Source organism: Perognathus longimembris, chromosome 2 (genome assembly GCF_023159225.1).
Source record: "Perognathus longimembris pacificus isolate PPM17 chromosome 2, ASM2315922v1, whole genome shotgun sequence".
NCBI classification, from domain to species: Eukaryota; Metazoa; Chordata; class Mammalia; order Rodentia; family Heteromyidae; genus Perognathus; species Perognathus longimembris.
This window is the reverse complement of record NC_063162.1, coordinates 89,197,362-89,222,800: the sequence shown is the minus strand read 5'-3', so window position 1 is coordinate 89,222,800 and position 25,439 is coordinate 89,197,362. Positions and strand designations below refer to the sequence as shown.

The 25,439-nt window shown below is 41.5% G+C and overlaps 1 protein-coding gene across 3 annotated transcripts in view; it reads right to left on the bottom strand.

Moving 5' to 3' along the window:
- Positions 1-13,099, bottom strand: part of Rapgef5 (Rap guanine nucleotide exchange factor 5) — a 232,458-nt gene extending 219,359 nt beyond the window's left edge. For all 3 annotated transcript variants that reach the window (XM_048339709.1, XM_048339711.1, XM_048339710.1), the window contains exon 1: positions 12,794-13,099. In XM_048339709.1, the coding sequence (XP_048195666.1) occupies positions 12,794-13,024 (231 nt within the window). In that variant the 5' untranslated portion in view covers positions 13,025-13,099. The remainder of the gene's footprint in view (positions 1-12,793) is intronic.
- Positions 13,100-25,439: the final 12,340 nt, after the last annotated feature.

The following is a 25,439-nucleotide window of genomic DNA, read 5'->3' as shown; positions in this document are numbered from 1 at the left end:
AGAGCAAACAAAACACAAAAAGGATTAACTGAGTCACAAAGGATAAGAAAATCTGCTCATTCACCATGAAACTACAGTGACATGAGGGCAAATGTATAATATAAAATTTATATTACTATAAAATCCAGAATATAAGAATTATTTTTATAGTCATAGTTCTCAGTTTTAAGAAAGGTATAGGGAGGTAAATTAAGCTGTTAAATTTTACATTCTTTTTAAAAAATCCTGTATTCAACTTCCTTCATCCTCCTAATTTATCATCCCAATCCCTATCTACTAGTACCAGCCAGATTCTACTTGTTTTTCCTGCCCATATTGATCATATATTGATCAAATGACCAAGAGCTTTCATTGAAGTCCTTTATTCTGTTTTCACATATACTTTCATTGTATTACAAAATTATTCCTTTTTTCCTTAACTAGTCAAAACAAATTATTTTCAACAATGAAAACTGTTGAAATTGTTTTGGAAAGTGAGGGAAAGGGAGTCAGGGAGAGTGATAGAAGGGTCAAGATTGAAATTCCAGGGCTGGGGATATGGCCTAGTGGCTAGAGTGCCTGCCTCGTATTCATGAGGCCCTGGGTTCAATTCCCCAGCACCACATACACAGAAAATGGCCAGAAGTGGCACTGTGGCTCAAGTGGCAGAGTGTTAGCCTTGAGCAAAAAGAAGCCAGGGACAGTGCTCAGGCCCTGAGTCCAAGCCCCAGGACTGGCCAAAAAATAATAAATAAATAAATAAAGATTGAAATTCCACACATGTGGAAAGATAACAATAAAATCATCCCCTCATAAGTAATGTAAACTAATAAACAATAACATAAAAAACTATTATAAGCAACAATAATTTAAGTAGCATGGTACCCATTGACATTTAAATTACTGAAATAGAATCAACCTCCAGAAATAATAGCCCATCCTACATCAAAAGTAAATAATTTTTTTAAAAGGAATTGAAAAGCATTTAAAAAAAAAAAAACTTGTGGGCTGGGGATATGGCCTAATGGCAAGAGCGCTTGCCTCGTATACTTGAAGCCCTGGGTTCGATTCCCCAGCACCACATATACAGAAAATGGCCAGAAGTGGCGCTGTGGCTCAAGTGGCAGAGTGCTAGCCTTGAGCAAAAAGAAGCCAGGGACAGTGCTCAGGCCCTGAGTCCAAGGCCCAGGACTGGCAAAAAAAAAAAAAAAAAAAAAAAAAACTTGTGAGAAAATCAATAAAAATGTGTTTATGTATGTATGCGTGTGTGTGTGTGTGTGTGTGTGTGTGTGTGTTTGGCATATATGTGGTGTGGGGGTGGTATATATGTATGTGGTGTATTTGTATGGTGTGTATGCATGTATATGTATGTGGTATGGTGTGAGTGTAAATATATGTATATGTGTATTTAAACCTCCTCATATAAAAAACACTGTGTTTGTGTGTGTATGCACACATGTGTACCTATATTGAGGCTTGAACTCAGGGCATGCTTGCTGTCCGTGAGCTTTCTGGCTCAAGGCTAGTACTCTACCACTTGAGCCACAGCCCCACTACTGTTTTTTTGCTGATTAACTGAAATTAGAATCCCACAGACTTTCCTGCCCAAGCTGGCTTTGAACTGCAATCCTCAGACCTCAGCCTCTGAGTATTTAAAATTACAGGTGTGACCCACCAGCACCTGGTTAAAATACACATATGTTTCATCTCCACAGAATTTGGTTTCTACTACCTTATTTCTCTAAGACTATCACTTTCTGTAGGAAAAATGTAAATCCATATGCCCTTGACTTTCAAGTCATTGCCTAAGCAGTACCAGTATTCATATAAATTGCTAATGTAGTCCTAATTTACATTTTTCACACTTCCATAAATTAATAGGGATTTGTTTGTAGGCACAATTTTTAAAGCTGTGATTCACTTCAGAATGTCTATAAACTGTACAGCTACATTCTAAAAATAAAACTTGATGGGGGGAAGGATGAGTAATTCAGATGGAGTGGGCTTGATCAAATACCTCATATGCATGTGTGTAAATAACATAATGAAAACCTTTTGGATAATTAATTTATGCTAATAAAAAATAAAATGAAATCACAACTTACTGTAGTTCTTTTATTCTATGACATCAAAAGTTTTGAGCCATCTGTCAGTTTAAAGGAGGATTTTTTTTTTTTTTTTGCCTGTCCTGGGGCTTGAACTTAGGGCCTGAGCACTTTCCCTGGCTTCTTTTTGCTCAAGGCTAGCATTCTACCACTTGAGCCACAGCACTACTTCTGGCTTTTTCTATATATGTGGTGCTGAGGAATCGAACCCACGGCTTTCTGTATTCGAGGCAAGTGCTCTACCAGTAGGCCATATTCCCAATCTGTCAGTTTAATACAGCTTTATAGGAAAGAAACAGCACTACTTTCAATGACCACATCGACTCCAAGATGCATCCCACTTTAAAAAACATTTGAGAGAGGACACAGAAGAACTGCAGTAAAACTTGACTTCCTAGGTTCAAATTTGGGTTTCCTGAGTGATCTTAGAAAACTTTGTAGCCTCTCTGTGCAAGGAGAGCATTGGTCATCTAGATCTGTTATTAGTAATGAGCTACTGTTCTTAAAGTATTTCAAACAACTCAATACAATAAGTTTTTATAAGGATTTCTTTTTTTTTGTTTTGTTTTGGCCAGTCCTGGGCCTTGGACTCAGGGCCTGAGCACTGTCCCTGGCTTCTTCCAGCTCAAGGCTAGCACTCTGCCACTTGAGCCACAGCGCCGCTTCTGGCCGTTTTCTGTATATGTGGTGCTGGGGAATCGAACCTAGGGCCTCGTGTATCCGAGGCAGGCACTCTTGCCACTAGGCTATATCCCCAGCCCCCAGGATTTCTTAACTAATAGGAATTATAAGCTGAAAGCTGGTGGATCACACTTGTAATTCTAGATACTCAGATATCAGCTGATATCTGAAGATTGTAGTTTGAAACCAGCATGGGCAGAAGAGCCTGAAAAACTCCATCTCCAATTAACTAGTAAAATGTCAAGACTGGCGGTATGGCCTAGTAGAAGAGCACTAGCTATGAGTGAAAAAGCCTAGCAAGAGAAAAGGTCTTAAGTTCAAGGCCCAGTGCCAGCAAAATAATAGTAATAGGGCTGGGAATATGGCCTAGTGGCAAGAGTGCTTGCCTCATATACATGAAGCTCTGGGTTCAATTCCCCAGCACCACATATATAGAAAACGGCTAGAAGTGGCACTGTGGCTCAAGTGGCAGAGAGCTAGCCTTGAGAAAAAAGAAGCCAGGGACAGTGCTAAGGCCCTGAGCCCAAGGCCCAGGACTGGCAAATAGTAATAGTAATAATAATAATAGGGGCTGGGAATATGGCCTAGTGGCAAGAGTGCTTGCCTCGTATACATGAAGCCCTGGGTTTGATTCCTCAGCACCACATATATAGAAAAAAGCCGGAAGTGGCGCTGTGGCTCAAGAGGTAGAGTGCTAGCCTTGAGCAAAAAGAAGCCAGGGACAGTGCTCAAGCCCTGAGTCCATGCCCCAGGACTGGCAACAAAAACAAAACAAATAAGCAAATAATAATAATAATAGTTATTTTCATCAGCACTACTACCACCAGTATCGTGGCTCACTGAAGCATTTGTTTTATTCAGAAGTACAAAATTTCCAAGTCAATGAACAGATAAAATATTTTAATTAAAGAAAATATTTGCTGACAACTAAATGAGTACTTATGTCAAATATTTAAAAGACAGAAAAATAAAAGGCAAATAATTATAAAAACACAATACTGTTGTCTAAAAAAAAGTTAGAAAAAGGCTTTCAAAGCAGGGATCTGCGTGGCCCAAGCTTCAGAACATCCAGAAGATGAGCCGTCTGAAATCAGATGAAAAATATGCTACGTGTGCATTTTTCTATAGTGTTGTCTTTTCCCTTAAAATGCCTAAAATCCACAACACATTCACCAAATAATCACACCACATTAAAAGGTACAAGTCTAGTTGTGAGCAGTGCAATCCTACACAAAAGACCCAGATAGGGTGGATCATTGTTGAAGTTCAGGCAGGACGAAAGTTAGCAGAACCCCTTCTCAGCCAATAGCTGGTCATGGTAGAATGCACCTGCCATTCCAAGTAGGTAAAAGGCCATAGTTAAGGAGGATCACAGTCCAAAGTTGGTCACAGACAAACTTGTGAGACCCTATCTGAGAAATAAAGCAAGAAAGGCCTAGAGGAGTGGTTCAGATGGTAGAATGCCTTCCTAACAAATGTGAATAGAAAGCCCTGAGTTCAAAGCCTAGTACCATCACCAAAAGAAGAACAATGTTGAAGTTAAATTTTGTTAAAAGACATACACACAGTCTCATTTTATTTAATTATAAATGAATGTAGTTACTTTGACAGGTATGCACACTTCCAATTAATTTACTTCCTTTGCTTCTTTCTGTCCTCCTTTTTGTATTTCCTTCCTTCCTTCTTTTTTTTTTTGGCCAGTCCTGGGCCTTGGACTCAGGGCCTGAGTACTGTCCCTGGCTTCTTCCCGCTCAAGGCTAGCACTCTGCCACCTGAGCCACAGCGCCCCTTCTGGCTGTTTTCCATATATGTGGTGCTGGGGAATCGAACCGGGAGCTTCATGTGTAGGAGGCAAGCACTCTTGCCACTAGGCCATATTCCCAGCCCCCTTCCTTCCTTCTTTGCACTTTAGAATTCCTATGCCCAATCAATCCTTGTGCCTCAGCCTCATCAGTAGCTGGGACCATGACACCCAACTTGAAGTAGCAAGCTTGTTACCACCAACATATATACTAGGTCATAAGAAACACATTTCCCTCTACTTCCAATTGTTCGTACTGACTACAAAAGAAACTTGCTTGCCTTGTAAATCTCCAAGTGGATAGTATAACACTGAGATTAGAACACAATGATTTCTGGAATGAGTCATCTCAAACCTCCATATTTCCTGCATAATAGCTGGTAGAGCTGGAAGATGACTGACAGCTGCCCAGCTCAAGCTGCTGCTAGAGCTTTGGACTAAGAGTGTCTGGTCCTGGAACCTACTGCCAAAGACACTGGAAAGAAAATGAACTGTGTCTTGCACTAAGACTTCAAATGTTTCATGCAGCCATTGTTTCAATATACTGGGAAGTCCCAGTCCTTAGTCAGGCAGTTCTGGATTCCATTACACTTCTATTTCCAAGGTTGGTTGCTATAGGAGGTTCTGGATACTCATTGCCTTCTCCTGTAGGGGACTATTGAGGCTTTAGTCATAACCTGCCACAATAGCATTTGTGAACTTTTCCTTTTCTACACTCATTTAAGATGATTTATCATAACAATAACTGGCCAAAATAATTAAGTCATTTAGTTTGATTATTTTGCCTTCACATAAAATATTATAACATTCATAAATGATTTCCAGATCACATATGATCGCTGGAATAGTCAGTATTCCGAACAAGGTTGTTACGCAATGTTGAGTCAAAAAGAAAAATCACAAGTACTCAAATCATCACCAGGGACATGGTGCCTACCTTTTCATCTATTTTTAGCTATGCTAATTACCAATTACTGCCAACTCAACTTAACAGAGAGTACATGGGAAACTCAACCTATTTTGTTATGGCACCAAGACTCAGACACCATCTAAAATACTCACTATATGTTAAGGTATTACTTTAAAAAATAGAATTTGACACTGCATGCCTAAGTAAATATTTTGTGCCTAAATTTTCATAAATATGTTTACAAGAGTCCATTTGCCTAGACTAGGCATCTGGCCAGGGAAGGAATATTTTTGTTCCAAAGTTCTTAACACTTTGTCTACATTATCTATATTCTTGAAAAGTTGGCCTGGAGTGTGCCTCCGTACAAAAGGAGAAACTGAGGTTGAGAGCTCAGAGCATATATATACTTCCAAGGCACTGTAGGCACTGGCTATCAAAGCCAGCCTCTGAAGCCTTAGGCCTTGATCAGGCTCTTTTTTTCTCATCCAATCATATAACCAATAGCTGCTGAAAGGGGAGAAGAAGGAAATAAATAAAGCAAATGAGTCAGACACCAGTGGCTCACATCTGTAATCACAGCTATCCATGAGGATGAAATCTAAATGATCAAGATTCTAAGCCAGCCTAGACAGATAAAGAGTCCAGAAACTCTATCTCTAAAATAACCAGCAAAAAGCCAGGCTGGAGATACAGCTCAAATGATAGAGTGCTAGAGAGCAAGCCAAGCAAGCTCAAGACCCTGAGTTCAAACTCCTGTACCAAGAAAAAAAAAAAAAAAGTAAATGAACTATTAATTTGATACTGAACTCCTTCATTAAGATGCAATGAAATTAAAACAGAACAAATGAATCTACCATTTGCTTTCCTTCTTTCCAATAATAACTTCTGGAGGCAATAGCTATAGAGTTTCATAGTTGGCTCTGTATATCCATAGACTCTGCATACATAAATTCAAAGGAGTCAGGGTAGAAAAGTCATCCGGACTGTTTTGTCTTTGTCCCTAAGCAATGCAGAAGTAAAACAATAATTTATATGGCATTAGCATCATATTAGATTTAAGTAACATAAAGATGATGTAAAGCATATGGGTTTATGTGTGTCAGTTATATGCAAATACTATGTCATTTTACTTGAGAAGCAGATTTGGGAGATGGGGAGAAGTCCTTGAACCAGACTTTCTAGAGTACTAAGGAATGAATTTTATCTGTATCCACAGTTAATACAGTTTTATAATACCAAGATTCAAGAGGTTGGTGGTTTGTCAGCAAGCAATGTTTTCCCAAAAAAGTTCATCACATGTCCCTCTTATCTGATCTGACTCACTGTGCCTGGAAGATGTATGCTTCCTTTAATGGCTTTTATCTTCTCCAGGCCACTAAGAGAAGATAAGTAAGAAATAAGCTGGGTAATGCAGCAGGGTTAGATTGACCTTGAACAAGGTGAGCCTAGTTAGGACACACTGACTGTTCTTTTTAATTTTGGTACATGTGAGTTACCATCCACCTATATCTATAATGCTTCTCCCACTTTCCTTGGGGCACTCCCAATAGGTGAACCCTAGCCTCTGTGTGCTAAAATGAAAGAGAAATCTTGCATTATCAACAGCATTTATTGACCTCCCAGAGTTGTAAGGCAATATCTTCAGGCAGTATCAGGCTATGGTAATTTAGAGCAAATAGAACCTTTGGTCTCCCAGCCCAGGAGGAAACTTGGACAGTAGATTCAATTCAAAGCACATATTGGGCTGGGTGGAACCAGGCTGCTGGGATTCAAATCCTCCCTTCTTCCACCCACACACTCTGTCATCTTGGACAGGTTACATCTGTGTTTCAGTTTCAACATGTGCAGAATGTACATAACCACATTGAACTCTGGTCTCAAAGGAGTTAAACAGCATTTACATAGGCACATGCAAAGACACAATATTTACTGTTAGGACATGTTAGCCACTGACTCAATTTAAATGCAAAGAGCAAATCCTAATGTCTTGCCTGTAAGTATGTATTTAAAAATGAACATAAATTGAGCACATTGGCAAAAGTTGGAGCAGCAAGTATTTCTCAATGGGCAAATTTTCTGGCATAGGAGGATACTGAGTCATACCCATAAGGCTCCAGCTTGGTCAGGGAGAAAAGGGTCACTTTGTTCCTCTTTCAGAGGAAATCCTGAGGGAGATAAACTAGACATGAGAACAGCGCCTCCTTCCAAGGACCACCAAGTATTCTTCCCAGTTTCTCCAACTTGGAAAGCACCTGCCACAGGGCCAATGCCCAGTAGTAGGAAATAGAAAGAAGCAGTCACAGATGGAAGACAGCCACCCTACCAATGTCTAATCAGAAGACTGAAACTCCCCAGCGGATTGTGGCAAGCAGTTAATTTGGCACAACTGGCAAATCATCTGGCTGCTGCTGCACATGAACCAGATTTTAAGACAATAAAGATAGTAGCAAAACACTGCAGAAAACATCACAGTGGCAAAGACTAAAACAAGTCAGTCCCAGCATTTGAGTGATATATATAGACAGAGGAGATGCCATCTACAGCTGTTTTATTATAGGGAAAATGTCAGTCTTAGAAATAGCCCAATGAGAAAGATTTAAAAGTGGAAGGCATAAGACCAATACAAAAATAATGCAGCCAAGTGAAGCAGTTAGGGAAAATGAACCACTTTTCAGTAAAAAGAATCACTGCTCCTTGGACCAATCAATGGCTGACTTCAGGTCTGGAGTTGAGACAAGATAAACTCAAAAAATCTCCTACTGGGTAGTGAGAAAGGCTTTCTCCTTTACTGAGGCTATGTAAAATGTATACCAAAAAAGGACAAAAGAGTACTGAAAGTACTAAGTGAATGAAAAGAAATGCATGAGGATCCATAAATTCTACTTTTTGTTTGATATTTTGTTTGAGACAGGCAGGATCTTGCTATGTAGTCTAAACTGCTCTCCAACTCATAATTTCTCCTGTGAAGATTACAGGCAAAGGGCTGGGAATATGGCCTAGTTGTAAAGTGTTCACCTCATATACATGAAGCCCTAGGTTCGACTCCTCAGCACCACATATATAGAAAAATCCAGAAGTGGTGCTGTGGCTCAAGTGGTAGAGTGCTAGCCTTGAGCAAAAAGAAGCCAGGGACAGTGTTCAGGCCCTGAGTTCAAGACCCAGGACTGGCACAAAAACAAAACAAAACAAAAAGATTACAGGCATAATATCACCAAACCCTGCTAAGATGCATACATTATTAATGATACTTAAAAAATCAACTCTCTCGGGTTTATCACTGGAGACTGTTAAGAGCATCAAATAAATACTGTGAAGAGTGCTAAGGGAGGAAAATTAGGCCTTTCTTATTTTGCTTAAGTAATTTGAATATCAGGAGACCCAAACAATTCATGGGTCCAACTTCCTTACAGACAACATTCCAATTAGTAAATACAAGAGGAATGGTGGATTCTGATTGTCACTATTCTTGCAGCCCCTTATGAGGTGAAAATGCTACAACAATTTAGGAAGCTAACACTGTTAGGTGAAAGCTATCTTACTTCTCTAACTAAGAGATATCTAGACATTATGGGTCTCAGGATGTAATGTACTAGATGTTACACAGTACCATCTACAGTGATACTGCTTTTGAGACTGAATCTACTCCAGCCTCCTATCTACTTGCCAGATGATAGGGAATGTGGTAGACAGAAGAATAATAAGTCAAATGATACCACAAGCAATGAATCTGTTCAGAAAGTAGGGCATGGTCCTGGACAAATGGTCCACTCTTTCCTACAAGTCAACAGTATGAATAAAGAAAAGGGAAACTGGGGCTGGGAATATGGCCTAGTGGCAAGAGCGCTTGCCTTGTATACATGAAGCCCTGGGTTCGATTCCCCAGCACCACCTATATAGAAAATGGCCAGAAGTGGTGCTGTGGCTCAAGTGGCAGAGTGCTAGCCTTGAGCAAAAAGAAGCTAGGGACAGTGCTCAGGCCCTGAGTCCAAGGCCCAGGACTGGCAAAAAAAAAAAAAAAAAAGAAAGAAAGAAAAAGGAAACTATGATAAAATAAAATAAGCTTTAAATAAATATAGAAGCCTAACAACCAAATGTCCTTGCATCTAACAATCATTAAGAAAGATATCTTTGAGAAAACTTGAATTTGGTAATTATATTAAGAAACTGTTTATATCCTTAGGTGTAAAAAGGGCAGAAAAGGTTTTTTAAATGATTCTATCATATGAAAACTGAAATATATGTGAGAAAACATGATGTTTAGGATTTTGCTTTAAAAGACCCCAAGTTCTACAAGGGGAAGGGGGGAGACAAAGAAGGAGGAGGTGGAGAAGGAAGAGGAGGAGGAGAGGCAGAAAGGGAAGGGGAAAAGAGATGAAAATGAAAAGAGCTGACCAAAATGTTAATAACCACTGAAACTTGGGGGTTTATTATCCCATTCTCTTAGCATCTCCATTATATAATTTTTAATGATTAAAGGATTTGGATGAGAACTCAAGCTGTGCCTTGCCTTGCTACTAATTTTTAAGAGATGGCTAGGATCTTCCCCGAAAGTAAAACTTAATTGTCTCCCCACTTGTCTAAAAGAGGTAGAGAGTCGTAATCAGTATGCGTGGTATACTCAATGCAATTAGAAGTGACTGAACCAAGGAACCAAGAAATTCTGCTGTATTTACCCAATGACAGCTTAATTTGTCCCAGCAAAAGAGAGCCTGCAACACACCTAAGTTGGTACTAGACTGCCCAGATTGGCAGGAGCCCAAGGTGGCACATATACTAAATTAGAGCCATGTGTGTTAAACTAGAGCCATACATATTCCTCAACCACATCTTGCTCAACAAACAGAAGAACTGAACACTTCCCAATTTGTATAATGCACAAAGCTGCTCTTTACCAGTAGTAATGAGTTTTTGTTAACCTGCCTGTGTTCAGCCAGCTCCAGTCTGGAGAATCTCCAGCCAATGGACACAAACCAAAAGGTGCATTAGAGGACAGCGGTATGACTACTCTGCACTGTACTATTTCTCTAACCAAGGATGATGCCAAGCCAATCCTAGAGGTTTTCCACCAACCAGTCTGGAACATATTTTACCTGATTTTTGTCAAACCCATTCTGGTATGGACAAAAGGTTTATGCGGTCCACAAGATTCTTATGGTGAAGTCCAAGTCTTCATTGTGATGGTAGAGATGAGGACTTCGGAAATACTGAGGATTAGATTACATCATGAGGGTAAGGCCTCCAACATAGGATTAGTAATCTAATAAGAAGAGGAAAGAGTTCAATTTTCCTGAGTATACTAAGGAAAGGTCATCAGAGCATCTGACAAGAAAGTGGTCACCTGCAAGCCAGGAAGAGAGTCCTCTCAGAAATTGAATCACCTAAAACATTGATCTTGGACTTCAAGACTCCAGTGAGAAAGTGGATTGCTGTTGCCCAGGCCACCCACTGTATGGTACTTGGTTACCGCGGCTAACTAACACAGGCATGCATTTCACCTTTTTCTTTCTCTTTCATTCAAATTCTTTCTATCCTTTGGAAGGTGAAGGTTCCAAACATACAACAGTATTCCAAAGGAGAAGATGAAGGGAATTGTTGAACATCCTGAGTTTCCAACATTGAGAAATTTTACAATCAATGTTAATATAAAAATATGGCCCAATATAAAAATATGGTCATTTACTTTAGATCCTCAAAACACTAACACAGTATTAGAATACAGTATTCGAATCAAAGAAGTTTTCTATTTGTAGGAACCACATTGAGAGTAATAAAGAAAATTAGCAGGGGAAAAGCCATCCCAGGAAGCAAGAGACACAAGGCTCCAATATAGATGAATGCTGCAGATCTATTTATATGGAAACTCTCAGCAATTCATGTCGCAGATTGCCTGGCTGCCCTCATGTCTTCAGTATTCTGTGCCATGAGAAAGTAACTGTCAAGGATAATAGGAACACAATTTGACCTACTTTCCCCTAGATTCTTGCAGTATATAACTCTCATTCTTGTGTTTATTTAGCCACATCTTGGGGACACATCAGCTGACTTTCTTTGTGGGCAATTCTATATGCCACATATTAAGGTCACCTGTAGGAACTTTCAAAATTCTTCTGGTCACTGACTTTAATCCAATTGCACCCAGCTAGTCTTCACTTCATACCGGAAGAAAATGCCTACGAAAGCAGAAGGTGGCCTAGAAGAAGCTGAAGACCTTACACACATCCATTCAGATCCTTTCTCACCAAAGGCAGCCACACCAAAACAAGTGACTCTCAAGTCTCCACAAACTCATGCTCAAGCACTACATCTTCCACTAGGGTCTTCTTTCAAAGCAGACAACTAAAACATCAGGTGTTAAATTACTGCCAGAAACTATCCACATTGTTGCACCTCCTCAGAAAACACTATCTGTTGATATTAAGATTGTTAAAACATTGAGTAGAACCCAGAAAAGTTGTCTCCAAGCCCTGGTGGACAGAGTGGTCTACTGTGTGTCCTGACACCCTGGGCCAACTGAGAGGTTTAAAGACATTGAGCAGGCCCACTTCCCCTAACTTACAAAACATGTCTGACCTGTTCGGGCCACTAGATGCACTTAGAGCGCAACGAGGGGCACTCCATCAGGAAATCATATCTGAACACACACCATCAGGAAGTCAATATTTGACCTGAGATTCCTGGGGGAGTGCAATCTCCAGCGCCAGTGAATTGGGGGAGGGGGGCGTCCCAGAGTACCAGGTGCTGCAGGCGCCCAAGAGTACTAAGTGCTGCACACACTTCACTCAGCCCAGGAACTAGAAGATCACCTAGGAATATCCAACTCCGGAGTCTCCCCTGAGCAGTGCCTACTGCCAGTGCCAGCCCTGATGCCAGAGCTTGCAACGGAACGTCACACCAAGCACACACGTCGCATGTGTCTGCAAACTGACTCCCACTCGTGCGCCTGAGGCTGGCTGTGGGATTGGGCTGGCTGCAAGCTAAGCACGGGACACCTGCAACTTCCCCACCGAGAAAAAGCAAAGAGCCCTCCGTGGGGGATGCCCTGGTCCCAGAGCCTGAGTTCGGACCACTGAATTAAGTCAGGTGCATGTGGGGGAGGGGGAGCCGTTACTCACCCGGGGGTACGACTCAAGCCTTGCCACCCTGAGCCCCACTTCGGCGGAGTCCCGCACAAGGGCACCCCTCCCGGTACCTCCCCAACTTTCAGCGCCCACCCACCCATCCATCCAGCGCGGCCCAGGCAGGGGGCGCGGGCCCCACGTGCGCGCCGCCGGACATCCCCCCACCCCGCCCCTTCCTCAGGCCGGCTGGGCCACTCACCCGGCCCCCGGCGGCGCTCCGCTTCCTCCGCAGCGTGAGCCCGCTCCGCAGCAACGCCGGCAGGTCCTTCAGGCGCGGCCGCAGCGACGCCGCGGGCGTCTCGCGCTCGGGATCCCGGGCGCTGGGGCTGCGGCGCAGGGCGCCGTCCGCCGCCGCCACGGCCGCCACCGCGGCCAGGGCCGGGCTCTCGCACGGGGGCTGCATCTTGACGGAGCCTACGGCCATCCTCATGCCCTGACGGCGGCTGTGGCGCCGGCGGCTCCTCTCCTCCGCGCTCGCCTCCGCGCGCCGTCCGCGCCTTCCTTCGCCAGGCAGCGAGCAAGAGGGAGAGGGCGCGACTGCGGCTCGGGCGCCGGGCGCGCTGCCAGCCGCTGCCCATTGGCGCGCGCCGCGGCCCCCGCGAGGCTCAGCCCCGCGCGCCTCCCCCTCCCCGCCCAGGTGCGCCCGCCCCGCCCCTCCTCGTCCCGCCCCTAGGGCCGCTCACCTCAGCCGGCAGACTGGGACCCCAGACACTCCCACTCCGGTGTCCCCACTGGCGGGAGGGCTCCGTGGACACCGGCTCCTGACAGGTGAGGCACTCCCAGAACCTTCCACCAAGCACACTCCCCAGTCCTCCACCTGCTCCCCACCCCCTTCAGGCTGAAAAGTCACCTTCCACTTCCACTTCACAGACAGCCAGACTCAACCTGGACTCCACCAAGTAAACCAAGTCCTCCTCCCTCCATCGCGTTTTGCACAGCCTCGCCCCACATCATAATCTTCAATCCCAGAACTGCCTTACCTCCCCCACCCCCCACCCAAAGAACTTCAGAATGAGCTCTGCATTACGGAAAAAGCCAAAAGCCATGGACAGAATTGTTCCACGCTGGATAAGCAGAGCAGACTTGTATTGGTTGTGATAGGTGTTTCTAGCGAAGTAGGCACAAGTCTGGTGACCCCAAGGTGAATCTCTGTTAACATGTTGGAACCTGACCTTCCCTGAAAGACTGCTATGTGTGTGATGAATGCGCTTGGTAAACCGTGTGTGTGAATCATGGCCTACAGCTGTTCAAGAGGTACAAATTGGGGAGCTCTGGGAGCGAAACTTTATCCCAAGGGGGCCTTAAACTCTCCCAGGGCCAGAGAATCTTCATATCTCAGCCCCACCAGCCTTAGCTATGGCTTATCAGTGAAACACTCAGGTCCCCATTTTTTGCCTATGACTTGGAAAAGCTGTAAACATTCCTTTTCATTATTTTTTTATAGTTTTTTTTTTCCAGAGCTGAGGACTGAACTTAGGGCCTTGTGCTCACCAGGCAGGTGCTCTTCTGCTGAGCTAAATCCCCAGCCCCTCATTATTTTTTTTAATGATCAGGTTTATAAGAAGCCAGGGCCTTGAGCTAATTTCCCACTGTTCCCCCTAGCCCCTCACACTTGTAGATGCTTGGCAAATAAGTGTGGAAATGAGGCCAGTAAAGAAAAGGAAGAGTGATCAGTTTTCTCTGCCTTAAAGGAATAAAACTTATGACTGGCTGTATGTAGTTAAACATATGGAAAAAAACCAGATTGTTTCCCATAGTCTTGATAATGACCATCTGAATGTGGATACTATATACTATTGACCCCAGGAAGAGCCCAGGCTTTTGGCCTGGGATGAGCAGATATAAAAAACAAATAAAGGGGGCCGTGAATATGGCCTAGTGGCAAGAGTGCTTGCCTCGTATACATGAGGCCCTGGGTTCGATTCCTCAGCACCACATATACAGAAAATGGCCAGAAGTGGCACTGTGGCTCAAGTGGCGGAGTGCTAGCCTTGAGCAAAAAGAAGCCAGGGACAGTGCTCAGACCCTGAGTTCACAGCCTAGGCCTGGCCAAAAATAAATAAATAAATAAAATAAAGGGGAAGAAGTTTGAACTGTGTCTACAAGGCAGGCACAAGGGAGACTCAGAATCAAGGAAGTAAAATGTGATCAATAAAAAAAAAAGAAAGAAAGAAATCCCATAATTGCATCACACAGAACCTATTAGACATTAAGAATTTGTCATTCTGACAGAGAGAGGAATATCATAATAAAATGGTAGAAGTATATACCAGAATAGATGTTGATGACACATTGCACAAAATTAAATCCTGCCACCTTAAGCTATATACATGTATTAGAAAGAACTGTTTCTAAATACCTACCATATATATTTATCCAAGGCTGAAACCAACTTTTATTGTGTTAAAAAAAATTATTGTCTTGAGCTCAGAAATGCTACTACCCCACCCCAAACTCTTCACCTATGCTTCAAACTCCGCATGAAATACCAACTGGAGGATTGCCACCTGGGGTCCACCAGAGCCACTCCAGGACACTTCTGGTAAACTGTCACACTTAAATAAGGACAAGATGCCCTTTGAGTTATCCCATGAACCCACTCTGCTCTCGAATCAAACACATGTGCTGTGTCTCCTCACCTAGGCTGTTGGTTTCCACACACTTTCACAGGGCTCTCCAGCTCAAGGCCAAGAAGACTGGACTTGATTCACATAGATTCTGTCTTGGAAAGCTGACTTGGGTTAAGGTGATAAGTGACAAAGGTGGTGCGTTCATTGTATAAAAGTAGGTGGGGAAAAAAAAAAAAACAGGAAAGAAACAAGAATATGTAACCAAAAAGAGCCAAGTGACTACTGAAGACAGCACAGTGTCCCACCCAAGCTGTACTGGCTGTACCCTCTTCCTGGCACACTGCTCTTCTGCACAGCCATTCAACCCCGCTTTCTACGCTGATGAAATGCTCTACATCTGTTTTGCAGACATGTGCCACGTGTGACTACTGAGGATTTGAAATGTGGCAAGTGTGACTGAGGACCTAAATGTGTAACTTTGTTTAATTTTAATTATATAAATTTAGATAGCTAGCATATGGCTAGTGGCTATCCAATATGGCACAGCACCCTTCTAGAAACCCACATTTCTCTTCTTCAACTCATTCCATGTCTTACATCAAGTCTCACCATTTTAGTGAGCATTTCCATGACCACAAGATTTTAGATTATAGCCCTTCCCACCAACTGCTGTGCTTTTCCCTTTCCCAGCCCTCCACACAGCTCGCTGCCACCCAGCATTCTATACATTCTATCATTCATTTTGCCTATTTTCTGCCTCCCTATAAGAAGTATATGCGCTGAAAGCAGGCTGTTTCCTCTGTTTAGCATGTAGAACACATTAGTAAAATAATTGAATGTCTCCATATAGTTTTGCAAGTGGAGGTTAACCTAGACTTTTACATAAGATCTTTTTTACATAAAAAAATCTCCCTACTTTTCAATATTAGGCACTTGAGAATGTAAATATTGTTTATACAACCCCCCAAAGTTAAAAAAAAAAAAAGACAACAAAAACCACTGCCCAGTAGCTTGCAACTTTCACTAAAGGCTAGGAAAACAGAACTTAGGAGAACCATGTCATCTATGTATATGCTGAGAAAACACAATTTTGATTTGTTTGTTTTGCACAGGGTCTTCCTTTGTAGCCCAGGCTGGCCTGGAAATTGTTATATAGCACAGACTGGATTAGAACTCATGATCTTCTTGTCTCTGCCTCTCAAATGCTAAAACTACAGACATTTCCCACAATGCTAGGCCCTTAGAAAATATGACTATAACTGGCCATTGGCAGTGAAAGGAAATTAGAGAACAGAAAAAGTTCTGACAATGGACTAGCTACAAAATGATTAGGGCCTGAATTAGTTGTGGCAGTGGAAAAAGAAACAGGTATAGATGGTAGGAAGCACAAACCAAGGGTAGAAAGAGTAAAACATTGCTTATTTGGCATGGTGTTGAAGACTATATTTTCCAAAGATGAGTACTATGGCACCCCCTGCCTCCCAAGCTGTTGAGCAATGTGATCTTGCCACTCCCCCTTAAAGATGTGGAGTTTTTTTTCTCTAACCTTTTGAATGTGAGCAAGCCTTGTGAATGCTTTGGCCCATGGAATACACACAAATGACTTCACCAGTTCTGTAAATAGCCCTTAATTGGCCTGGCAGCCTCTACTTCCTGCTATCTTGGAATGCTTGTTCTTGGGATGTGCCCACTTAGAATCCAACCTCCCTGTCTGTGAGAAGCCAGTCTACATGGAAAGTCCGTGTGGAAATGATCCAGCAGATGAGCTCCCATTAAACAACAGTATCAATTGCGCCCATTTGTAGGCCATTTGGGACACTGAGTCTAGACAAACCTTCGAATTAACTTCTGTACCAGCCAGTAGTTGCCTATAACCATATTTGAGAAGCACAAGAAAGAATCATCCAGCTGAATCCCATCAACCCACCAAACTACAGGGAGAATAACAGATTGGTAGAAGCCCTAAGCTTAAAAGTATTTGTTACATAACAATAGAGGCTCAGAGCACATAGTTCAGAAAAGAGTGAAGAACATACTCCTTTGTGAATAAATAGGGTGGAAATTTCATTTGAGCATTCAGGAAGAAGTTTAAACATGTATATATACATATATATCCAGTTTAAAGATGTGAATATAAGACCTATTCAAAAACATTTTTTTTCCAATGGCTCTAGATCTCACAAAGCCCAGGAGATAGAACAAGCTGGGTTTTGTGGGCTTTAGTTTTATGTAGCAATTACACTGGTTAACTACAGGGCCCCAAAGTGAAACCCCAGCCAACAAGAGGAGAGGGTAAGCTGTAGCTCTTGAGGAAGGATTAGAGACAGATGTGCCAGAGTTCAAAAGCATGAAGGTAAAGAGTGGCCCTAGGCTAGGAGGTAGAGAGGGAGCAGAGGCCATCTGCGCCTTGCTAAGCTTCAGGCTTTGGAGAAGATGCTACAGATGACTGTATGGAATTGGAGGCAGAGCCTCTCATGGCTTTTCCCTATTGAATTATGTGGTTCCATATAATTACTAGGAATACTAAGGACATCGTGGATGCCCTCAGCTTTTCATTGTGTTCCACCACTCCCTGCCTCCCTGATGGTCCAGAATGTATCTCTGGCACATGGCTCTCCCAGTGCCACAGCTTTTAGGACTTTGATGTGTCTACTTTCTAGTCCATCCCTTTCCTCCTCCCATTTTGAATTGTCCCTATTGCTTTGCCAGCTCTCAAAAAAAAAAAATAAACCTTTTATATAACATCATTTCCTATTCAATTCTGCCAACACTGCAGTAAGTAATGACCACAATCTACTAAATATGAGCCTGAGCTTCTTGAGGGCTAAGTTTGGGCAGGTAGGTTGCAATAGAAACCCAAGTCTTCCTATACTGCCTCTACCAAAAATGCCAGATAGAATCATTTGCGTACTTGATACTAATGCTATTTTTATGTTTTCTTATGGAATGAATATGCAATTGAGAGAAACATGGCAAAATAATGAAACATGTTTCAAATCTAAAAATGTTAAGGCTTACTCACTTTATTTTACTTTTTGAGAATCCTAAATAGAACTCTCTGCTATCACACTGCTCATGACAAACCTATGTGATGCTGTGCTATTATTTTTGTAGTAAGTACATTGCACACTAGGCATCATGCAAATATTCCCCCTGGGAATGATAAACTTGTCTTGTACTGTTTGCATCAGTGGCTCAGCCAGAGACAGTGGCTGATAAAGACGGGTGTTGGGATGGATGTTCTTCCTTACAAGTTCATCTTCTATTCATTGCACTTATAATCTTGGAACAAAATCTGTTCGTGCCTTTTTTACATGCTTTTTACTACTGTCACCCTGGAAACTTCTTTTTTTAAGTATTTAAAATCACCAACCAGTTGGATATTTAGGACATCTTTTGAGAAAAAAAATATGTGTGGTCAAACGCCCAGAAAGATGACAATGAAGGAATTAACTAACAGACAGTAAGAAAGCCAAACCAATCTTATCCACCCCCTCTCTTCTGTGCTAATGTAAATCCACTAATACCCAGACAATACCTAGAAGCCTTCCTGGCTCTTCTCTTTTGGTCTTGATCCTTCCTGTAATAAACCCAAGCATTGAGCAACAATGGTGATTCCACCTTTACCACCTCTCTTATCACAATTTGTGCTGTCTTTGAATTAAGCCAGACAGGCTTATCTGATCTACTTGAGATTATAAACATCATGAAGGCAAAAATGACTCATCTGTGCATTTCTATCATCTAATCCAGTGTCTAGCATCTACTAGGTGGTAAGTAAATAAAATGCACACACAAATAAATGGATGGTGGCTGCATGAACAAATGAGTGAATAAAACCAAAACTACTGAAACACTGTTATCCTAAGTTAAGGAAAGCAAGACTAGGGTCTTGGCAGTCTCAGAACCTCTAAGGTTGTGAAGCAGTGCACTCCCAAGGGTGATGAGAATCTATAAACGGACTCCAGATGGTGGTATGCTCAGATCAGCAGGGAAGGAAGATGATTTTAGTGTCACTACTTAAAGTGCCTTAGAAATGGGAGATGCTGCATGCTGGGCAGCCAGAAAAGCAAGTTATAGGATCCTATGCATGAAGTATTAAAAGCATAGTACAGGTCAAGTTAATAGAAGCTTTTCATGTATACTGGTGTTGGGGCTTAAACTTAGCCTGGGCACTGTCCCTTAGCTTTTTCACTCAAGGCTAGTACTCTACGACTTGAGCTATCCCTCCACTTCTGGCTTTTTTTGCTGGCTAATTGGAGATGATAAGTCTCACAGACTTTTCTGCCAGTACTGGTTTCGAACCAGGATCCTCAGATCTCACCCTACTAAGTAGCTAGGATTACAGGTATGAGCCACTGATACCCATCTTCCTATGCTTTTCCTTTTCCCCTCCCTCCCTCCCTCCCTTCCTTCCTTCCTTTTGTTTTGGTCCTGAGGCTTGAACTCAGGGCTTGGGCATTGTCCTTGAGCTTTTGTGCTCAAGGCTAGTGCTCTACCACTTGAGCCCCAGGTCTACTTCTGGATTTTTGGTGGTTAATTGAAGATGAGTCTCACACGCTTTCCTGCCTGGGCTTGTTTTGAACCTCAGTCCTCATATCTCAGCCTCTTGAATAGCTAGGATTACAGGCATGAGCAACCAGTGTCCCACTTGTGCTATCCTGTGCTTTCCTATGCAGTTTGGTTAGTGTATCCTAATTAAATGAAATAATGTTCATAACATTAACAAAACATTAACAAAATAATGTTCATAACATTGTTTTTCTTATTGCCAAGGTGATGTACAGAGGGGTTACAGTTACATGTATAGAGTAGTGAGGAAATTTCTTGTCCAACTTATTACCCCCTTTCTCATTTTTCTCCCCCCTTTCTCTCCTCCCCAATTTCCCCTGCCCCCAGAGTTGTACAGTTACTTTATAACATATTGTTTTGTAAGTATTGCTGTTGCATTGGTTCACCTTTTACCCTTTGTCTCACCATTTTAATGTTCCCCTTTCCTTTCCTAATTCAGACAAACATACATAAAATACCCAGGGTACCAGAATCAAATACAGTGACAACAGGGGCTAAATCATAAGGAAGATAAACAGAAGAAAAAAGAAATAATTTTACATAGTATGTTAAAAATAACAGCATCAATGATAGAACACTTGTTTCGCTATTTTGGAGTTCCTTTTGCTTAGTGTCATCTTATGTGATCATATGTACATAGCTATTGAGCTAATGTGATCCTCTGCTAGGACTATCCTAGACATATACTAGTTCTTACCAATGAAGGAGACCATACAGTCTATGTTATTTTTGGTTCTGGCTCACTTCACTTAGTATGATTTTTTCCAAGTCTTTCCATTTCTTACCAATGGGGCTATGTCATTCTTTCTGATAGAAGTGTAGAATTCAAGTGTGTGAGTGTGTGTATTTATATATCCCAATTTCTTGATCGATTCATCTACTGAGGGGCATCTGGGTTGGTTCCATATTTTAGTTATGGTGAATAATGCTGCCAATAATGCTGGTGAATAATGGTTGTGCCATAACACTGTTACCATTAAATCGCTGCACAGAAAGCACTGCCTTTCTTCCAGGAGTGAAAGGAAAATAGGCTGAAAAGAAAGTAGGAAAAGAAACAGAATGCCAAAGGTCATGTCTACCATGAGATTGGAGACTTTGAGGAATATAGTAGTCCTCCCCATTTATTCTCAGTTTTACTTTTCATGGGGAATTGTAACCAAGCATGGTCTGAAAAAACTAAATGGAAATTTTTAGGAATACTTGAAAAGTTTTAAATTGTGTTCTGTCCTGAGTATGATGATAGACCTTGCTTCATTTCACCTGGGGTATGAATCATCCTTTGTCCAGTGTATTCTTTCACAATACACTGCCCACCTACCAGCCACTCAGAAGCAGTTGTGTCTGGATATAAAGAGTCCCCCCTCAAGGCTCAAGTGCTAGAGGGTTGGTGCCCAGATGGTGACACTATGGAAAGGTGATTGGATCATAAAGGCACTAACTTCATCAATGGGTTAAACCATTGAAGAGTTGGTTCTCACTTGGCTATTAGGAGGTGGGGCCTAGTTGGAGGAAATTGGCCACTGAAGGACAGGTTCTTAGAGGCTATATCTTGCCCCCAGTCACTCCCTGTGTCTCTATCTACTTCCTAGCCAGCATGAAGTGAGGAGGTCTTGTTTTCCGCATGCTGCAGTCATATTCTACTTCACCACAGTCCAAGTGACTACAGATCGAAATCTCAGAAATCATGATCTACACAAATTGTTTTTTCCTTTAAATCAATTTGTTCAGGTGTTTTGTCACAGCAGTGAAAAGTGACTAACAGTAGCATTTTTCTGTAGCACTGTTCATATAATCCTTACTTGATATAGCATTGTTTTACTCTATGTTTGGATGTTGTTATTAATCTCTTACTTTGTAAAATTAAGTTTACTGGATGGGAGTGTGGCTTAGTGGTAGAGTGCTTGCCTAGCATGCATGAAGCCCTGGGTTTGAATCCTCAGTGCCATATAAACAGAAAAAGCCCAAAGTGGCGCTGTAGCTCAAGTGAGAGAATGCTAACCTTGATCAAGAGAAACTCAAGGACAGTGCCCAGGCCCTGAGTTCAAGCCCCAGGACTGGCAAAATAAAATAAAAAGCTTATCATAAGTGTGTATATATAGGGGGGAAACATATATATATATATGGAGTCTGGGGTCTGGTACTGTACACAGTTTCAAATACCTTTCTACTTATCAATGTTAAGCCTTTTCACATTGGTCCAAGGTAACTGAAGAATAAGCCATGTGCAAACCTGTCTTAGAGACTACTAAACTCCTCATAAAACATAAATCTAGGCCAGGAAGCTTTGGGAGCAGCACATCTTTAAATTTCTTAAAGGTAAAGCAGATCTTTAGCTTGGAGAAAAAGATAACACCCAAGGAATGATAAGGAAGTCATTTCAGATATTTTGAATATGTCTAAAAGGCACATTCTACACAGAGCTAAAGCCAAAAAAAGTGTGCCATAAAGGAAAAAATTTCTTTTCAATGTTGTAGAGATTTTTTTGTTTAATTAAATGGTACCTCTTAAACTGTAGCTGGTATTGTCATTGCCCACATTGTCCCCATGTGGCTAGTACTGTTGTTATTTAATCCCCAGTACACTCCGGAAAAGCCACCTAACCTGATGAACGAACTATACTATAGATGTAGTTTTCACCAACTTCTCTTTCCCACATTTTTGTCTCTCTAGGCAGACTTCAAAGCTTCAGACAGGTTATTCCTGAAGTGCCTTTTTCACTGTCAACCATCCAAAGATAACTTCCTTATCCTTTAAACTCTAAACCCACTTGTGGGTAGAATGAACACTGAACATGGAGTCAAAAAACATTGGTGGGTCTCACACTGATGATTTATTGGCTCTTTCTCCTCTCAGTGCAGCACTTCATATCTTTTAGTCTGTTTCCTCCTCTAAAATAAGGACAACAAAACCAAATATGCAGCATGAACATAAAGGCTAAAGTAAACAACTCGGTGAAATCCCCATGTAAGTGATGAGAATATACCTGTGTCAGCTGCTAATCATTCTCACTTTGTCTATGCTCAGAAGTGATATACCCCAAAATGCTTACAATAAATAGTTAACCCAAATAATTTCTCTTCAAATGCATGCATGTATATGATAGCCACATGAAATTTGCACATATTTTTACAAGCACATAAACTTGGTGAATCTGTTCTTAGTGAGTTCCCTAAATTTATTTTCCTTTTCTAAAGCTTTATATCAAGCCCAATAAAGAGAGGCACTAAGCCTTATTATACCCAGGCTTCATTTCTAAATTAATTTACTCTAAAGGAGATTATATTGATAAGAACAGCAATGAAGAACCTTCTTTCCAAATTTGCTGGGTGCTGGTGACTCATGCCTGTAATCCTAGCTACTCAGTAGCCTAAGACCTGAGGATTGCAGTTCAAAGCCAGTCAGGACAGGAAAAATCTGTGAGACTCTTATTTCCAATTAACCACCAAAAAGCCAAAAGGGGAGCTGTAGCTCAACTGGTAAAATTCTAGCCAGCCTTGAGGGGGGGAAAAAAGCTCAGAAACAGTGCCTAGGCCTGAAGTTCAAGCCCCAGCACTGACATAAAAAAATAAAATAAAATTTAAGTGCAGATTTGGAGGAAAAGCACTTGAAGGGGTAATATTTCTTTACTACTATTAAAATGGCTGCTAACTAAATCTACAGGTACTTTGTTATATCTGTTTATTTAGAACTAGGAAAGCTGTTAGTCACAAACTTTGTTTATTTCTAGTGAAATATCAAAATCATCATTATTAAGAAAGATTATTATATAATTATTTTATATAATTGTCATTATTGAGAGAGGTACTGCATCAGTTCTCCATTCCCTTTGGGGTGAATGAGTTTAGTTCACTGCAAGTTTGTTACCTTCGACTTCTCTTTGGCTGAGAACTTATTGGGAACCAAGGTCACTCCTGAATATTTTGTAAATTCCCTACTATTTACAGTATAGTTATCTTCATGGTAAACATTACGTGGAACTGTAATTTTATGATACAGATCAAAACAGATAGTGTTTAGCCAAGAGCTAGTGGTTCATGCCTGTAGTCCTAACTACTCAGCAGGCTGAGATCTGAGGATGGCTTTTTGAAGCCGTCCCAGGTAGGAAAGTCCATGAGACTCTTATCTCTAATCAGCTATCAGAAAGCCTGAAGAAGAGCTGTGGCTCAAGTGGTAGAGCACTAGCCTTGAACAGGGGGAAAAAAGCTAAGAGACAACTCCAGGCCCTGAGTTCAAGCCCCAGTATCAATACTCACACATACAAACAAACCCACATACATATACCCTCCTCCCCCCCCCGCACACATTGTCCAAAAAGAAATGTATTCTTTACCTGACTTATGTAACTGTAACCCTTCTGTATATCACCTTTATAATAACAATTGGAAAAAAATTTAAAGAATGAAGGAGCTAATTGCTGGTGGCTCACACTTATAATCCTAGCTACTCAGGAGGCTGAGATGTGAGGATCATGGTTCAAAGCCAGCCAGAATAGGAACATCCATGAGACTCTTACCTCCAGTTAATCACAGGAAAAGTCAGAAGTGGAGCTACAGCTCAAAAGGTAGAGTGCTAGCATTGAGCAAAGGAGCTCAGTGACAACATGCAGGGCCAGCAGGAAAAAAAAAAAGAATGAAACAGTAAAAGCAGCAATTAGAGAAAAGAAGTGGAGACCTACTGAAGGATATAGGAGATGAAAGAAATGGATTCAGGTCAAGATGGCGCCTTCCCTCAAGAAGCTGCCAAGTGTGCCTCTGGGTCAGGGCCCTTATTGGAGATAATGAAAGAATGGCAGTGATTTGGTCTAACAAACTCATATTTCAAATATTGAAACAAAATTTTAAAACCCTTTTAAATTTTAGTAGACAAATCTTGAAAACCCAAACAAAAGATTTTTGTGCCCTACAGGTCAAAGCAAATTCCTTTTGCATCAGGTCTGAACCAATTCCCCAACAGGTTGCTAGGAAAAATTATCTTACTAATTTTGTTTAAACTACACACAGAATTGAGACCCTAGTCATTTTACACAATGACCTACTTCAAAGGAACTCCATTCAAATGTAATGGGTAGATTTATACTGGTTAGTAGATTTGCCTAAGGCTGGTCTAAAATCTTCCATCCATGATACTTTAATCAAATCATAGGGAAACAGTTAGACTGCCATTATTTTTATTTCCTTTTTACTGGAAAATGAGCAGAAAGCAAACAAATAGGCTATAACACATAAAGAGGATATAAACTTTAGCCCTTCATTTTATTATTTATTTATTTACTCATTCATTCTATCATTTATTTGTGGCGCTAGGGATGGAGCCCATGACATTGAGTATTCTAGGCAAGTACCCTGTCACTGAGCTTAACCACTCCCCCAAGCCTTATCACAGTCCTTTAAAGTTGTGGCTCTGGTCTTTGAACCCATCTAAGAACCACAGCACTAAGTACTGATTAAATACCATGCTGTGACCCCTGAATGTTTCTCCATAAATCCCCCTGAGCCAGCAATATTTCTTAGGATTTATGTACTAGCATAAGGATCCACAAAAGACATAACAGAGATAACCTTCATGACAAAACCTTTCCAGAAGGAGCAGAGGTAAATAATCTCATTGGCAAAACACCAAAGAAAGTCATATTAGGTTTTTCTAAGCCAGCACTGGCCCCATTGCCAGGGTTAGACAACCCTCTATGCAAAAAATGACTTACTG